Source organism: Borostomias antarcticus, assembly GCF_949987555.1.
Source record: "Borostomias antarcticus genome assembly, chromosome: 22".
In the NCBI taxonomy this organism is placed as follows: Eukaryota; Metazoa; Chordata; class Actinopteri; order Stomiiformes; family Stomiidae; genus Borostomias; species Borostomias antarcticus.
Genome location: NC_140255.1, coordinates 16,939,388 through 16,944,387, shown reverse-complemented (window position 1 = coordinate 16,944,387; position 5,000 = coordinate 16,939,388). Strand labels below are relative to the sequence as shown.

The window sequence follows — 5,000 nt, the reverse complement described above, 5'->3', positions numbered from 1 at the left end:
CTTTCTGAGCGGAGCTCCACTGCCTCCACAAGGGTTCATTTTCTGAGTCACAAGTTCCCAGTATGTCTGCCATTCCTCAGCCCACAGAGGAATCTAATCAGGGACATGTATTCATCCCTGGGGTGACTGGAGGCGCTCATCTCATGGTCGGCCTCATGATATTCATAACCCCCCCACCCCACACACACACACCCCTGCCCACACATTCTCTCTCGTGTGTCCATATCAGATATGACTGGGCACAGATCCACCCTCTACATCAGGGTATTAGTGGTTCGTCCCTAAGAGGCCCCTGTCTGTCTGAACGTACCATTCTGTACTACGTGCCAACGTACCACTCTGTACTACTGTACACTCGATCACTTGAACCAACACCTGACAACACTTGAACACCCTGTCTATACAATAGACAATAACAATTGACTTGCCTATACAAAAGCCAGGATAACAATAGAATTTTTGGACATGAATGGGCTATATGCACAACTCCACTACATCCTGAAATTAGACATGCTTCTCTATTTCCTGTCTTACAATATTGGATGAGATGATTATTCAGGTGTGCCTGATCATTGTGCTGCAGTCAGGCACACCTGATTAATCACTGCATCCAATAGTGTAGGACAGGAAATAGAGAAGCATGTCTAATTTCAGGATGTAGTGGAGTTGTGCATATAGCCTATTGCACCACCTATATCACAGTCACAGTCATCCATGATCGGATCAAATAAATAGATGAGGATAACATTTATAAGACTGCTAGACTACGGATAGTGAATTGCCAGTTCTTCAACCTTTAAATGTCTAGATGCATTTCTAGGACTGCAATGAACTGATTAGTGCTAATAAGATACTGTAAGGACAAGCGATGACAATAATTATAATGTACAGTATCTGTACTGGCTATATATGGTGAATTAAACTTTCTATTCTATATTCTTGTCTGTGCTGTAACTATGGGGGGGGGTTCTTACAGCTCACTTCTCCAACCACTTTGTGGCACATCAAGTACCGCTAGGCGTGATTGTTACGTCCCGGTGTAGACAGGCTGTTGCGTTCCCCTCTCCCCCCTAGTTATTACACCTTTATTATTACATCTGAGTAGGGGACGTAACAATTTTTTTTATTTCTTAAATCTTTATTGAACATTTATTTAACACGGGACGACCTCCTCACCGGACCTGGCAGGACAACAAAAACAACAATGTAGCAAAGTCGGCAAATATCTTCCCGATGAGCCTCAACGCAAAACAATCTCCTTCTATCGAGGACATGGGCGGATTCAGGCCCTCTCACCAGGGAATTTGGCTGGACTCTCCACCCGGAAGAACCCTCCATTGAACACCACCGTGTCCGACGCCTGGCTCTGGGCCCGCTCAGAACTTCCTGTTTACATCCTCAACCTGGTAGTAGACCATCTCCCAGAAGCCCTGGAGGTCGGTGCAGGTGGTGAGCTTCTCGCCGCGGCCCAGCTCGCAGTCGTCTACCAGGCCGCGGAACTGACCGAACCGCTCCTTCATCAGCAGCCGGGCCTGGGGAGCGCAGGGGGGACGTGGAGGGGGAGGGAGCGCCCGGCTTCCGGCTCCGGCTCATCGAGGGGGAAGAGAGGAGCCGGGGGGAGAGAGAAGCTGATGCTGGGTGTGAGAAAGGCATCAGCAGTGCGCAGGGTCAAGGGGGTGGGCTTGAAGGAGGGCAGGCCTACTGGAGCCTGGTTCCCGGGGGGCGAAGGAGGAGGGCAGGGCGGGGGCCGGGTCTGGAGGCGGGGCCTGGGTCGGAGGGGCCAGGTCTGGAGGCGGGGCCTGGGTCGGAGGGGCCAGGTCGTGAACAGAGGCCTGGGTCGGAGGGGGGTGTGTGTCGGCCGGGGCCGGGTCCTCCGCCATTTTCAAAAAATTGTCTCAAAAAAAAAAGAAGAAAATTATGTTACGTCCCCTACTCAGATGTAATAATAAAGGTGTAATAACTAGGGGGGAGAGGGGAACGCAACAGCCTGTCTCTAGACCCACCGGGCCGATGTAACAAGACAGTACTAGGTGATGGAGTGCTGTATGGAACCAGGCAGGGAAAACCAAAGATAACATTCGTCACTAAAAAATGAATTATTACCGCCCACAACAAATGACAATGAACAGAAACACCACAAGACGACAAAACCAGAAAGGGGGAAATAAACGAATTAACAGAGGGCAGGAGATAAGGGACCTAGGGAGAAGGAGAAGTGAACGGTGCCACTAAGAAGCACAGCCCTACCTTCCCTACACCTCTACCCTATAGACCCTAACAATATCTAACTGAAAACAGAACTAGAGGCCCTAACTAGCCATCTATCTAAGCCTAAACCGGAACCTTACCTACCTGCTACAAAAAGACGTGGCAGCCGCTCACTCTTACCTAGTGTTTAACAGAGGGTTACCTACGTGGTGAAAATGTATACCCCAGGGTATCTTACCTAAAGCCCTTCTCCCAGGAGCGGAAGAACACAAGGGGAGATAACAAGATCACAGTAAACCCAAACACAACTAGAACTAAGGTAGGTAGGTTGTCAAACAGAAGTACACAAACAGTAGGCTATAAGAAAACTAAGGTCAATCAACATCACATACAACATACCCCTCTGTCTCCCTCTCACAAACAGGGAACACAGACACACATATATAGGGGGAAGGCCGCCTGCTGATTGGGCAGGAGATGATTGGGGAGTTGATTGCTGATGGCAGCCAGGTGGTAGCAGTGGCAGCCAGGAGGATGGCAGGAGACAATGATTGACAGGACGAATGACAAGGGAGGGTGCACACAGCATGGACAGACACCTGGGGGGAGACAAACATGAACAGTAACAAAGCACAGGACAGACACAATACGTAACAGTGATAGCATTTGAGATTGTGACGCCTGTGTCCCTGCTTCCCCCCCACCCAGATCACCCCCCAGGCCCAGCCCGGGCAGCCTGCACTACTCTGATGAGGACGTGAGCACCAAGTACAACGACCTGATCCCTGCGGAGAGCAGCAGTCTGACGGAGAAGCCCTCGGAGATCTCCGATTCACAGGTACAGGTACCAGACATACCTTCTTCTGCCTTACAGACCCACACTATCACCTCCCTGTCTGTCTACCCCCCCCGTCTCTCTGATTCCCTGTCTGTCTTCCCCCTGTTTGTCTACCCCACTGTCTGTCTACCCCCCTGTCTCTCTACTTCACTGTCTGTATGATTCCCTGTCTGTCTACCTCACTGTCTGTCTACCCCCTGTCTGTCTACCCCACTGTCTGTCTACCTTCCTGTCTGTCTACCTCCCTGTCTGTCTACCTCCCTGTCTGTCTACTTCACTGTCTGTCAGATTCCCTTCTGTCTACTTCCCTGTCTGTCTACCCCCTGTCTGTCTACCCCCTGTCTGTCTACCTCCCTGTCTGTCTACCCCACTGTCTGTCTACCTCACTGTCTACCTTCCTGTCTGTCTACCCCCAGTCTGTCTACCTCACTGTCTACCTTCCTGTCTGTCTACCCCCAGTCTGTCTACCCCCCTGTCGGTCTACCCCCTGTCTGTCTACCTCACTGTCGGTCTACCCCCTGTCTGTCTACTCCACTGTCTGTCTACCTCCCTGTCTGTCTACCCCACTGTCTGTCTACCTCACTGTCTACCTTCCTGTCTGTCTACCCCCCAGTCTGTCTACCCCCCTGTCTGTCCACCCCCTGTCTGTCCACCCCCTGTCTGTCTACCCCCCGTCTGTCTATCTTCCTGTCTGTCTACCCCCCTATCTGTCTACCTCACTGTCTGTCCACCAAGAAGGCTATGCTGGGATGTCCTAGGTCTGCTGGCACCTGCTGTGTCCGTGGTGTCTGTGGTCATACAGGGTACTGTGTCTGTGGTCATGCAGGTTACTGTGTCTGTGGTCATGCAGGGTACTGTGTCTGGTCATGCAGGGTACTGTGTCTGTGGTCATACAGGGTACTGTGTCTGTGGTCATACAGGGTACTGTGTCTGTGGTCATGCAGGGTACTGCGTCTGTGGTCATACAGGGTACTGTGTCTGTGGTCATACAGGGTACTGTGTCTGTGGTCATACAGGGTACTGTGTCTGTGGTCATACAGGGTACTGTGTCTGTGGTCATGCAGGGTACTGTGTCTGTGGTCATACAGGGTACTGTGTCTGTGGTCATACAGGGTACTGTGTCTGTGGTCACGCAGGGTACTGTGTCTGTGGTCATGCAGGGTACTGTGTCTGTGGTCATACAGGGTACTGTGTCTGTGGTCATGCAGGGTACTGTGTCTGTGGTCATGCAGGGTATTGTGTCTGTGGTCATACAGGGTACTGTGTCTGTGGTCATACAGGGTACTGTGTCTGTGGTCATACAGGGTACTGTGTCTGTGGTCATGCAGGGTACTGTGTCTGTGGTCATACAGGGTACTGTGTCTGTGGTCATACAGGGTACTCTGTCTGTGGTCATACAGGGTACTGTGTCTGTGGTCATACAGGGTACTGTGTCTGTGGTTATGCAGGGTACTGTGTCTGTGGTCATGCAGGGTACTGTGTCTGTGGTCATGCAGGGTACTGTGTCTGTGGTCATGCAGGGTACTGTGTCTGTGGTCATGCAGGGTACTGTGTCTGTGGTCATGCAGGGTACTGTGTCTGTGGTCATGCAGGGTACTGTGTCTGTGGTCATACAGGGTACTGTGTCTGTGGTCATGCAGGGTACTGTGGCTGTGGTCATACAGGGTACTGTGTCTGTGGTCATACAGGGTACTGTGTCTGTGGTCATACAGGGTACTGTGTCTGTGGTCATGCAGGGTACTGTGTCTGTGGTCATGCAGGGTACTGTGTCTGTGGTCATGCAGGGTATTGTGCTGTATCCGTGTGTCTGTGGCATGTCGTCCCTGTAGCCAGCAGGATTCAGCAGGCAGGCTGGAACACTGCAGACTGGCGGACATCTCTCCTGTTCATCCAGCTCTGGTCCTCCCTGCTGCTCTCAGGCTCTTATGTAACAGCGTTAGCAGATACTGTGTGT

The 5,000-nt window shown here is 51.5% G+C and overlaps 1 protein-coding gene across 1 annotated transcript in view; it reads left to right on the top strand.

Moving 5' to 3' along the window:
• The window catches only part of sdk2b (sidekick cell adhesion molecule 2b), a gene marked incomplete at both ends in the record, with an annotated part of 92,828 nt that overhangs the window by 79,550 nt on the left and 8,278 nt on the right, over positions 1–5,000 (top strand). The window contains one exon of the mRNA XM_084455865.1: positions 2,917–3,046. Within this exon, the coding sequence (XP_084311991.1) occupies positions 2,917–3,046 (130 nt within the window). The remainder of the gene's footprint in view (positions 1–2,916; positions 3,047–5,000) is intronic.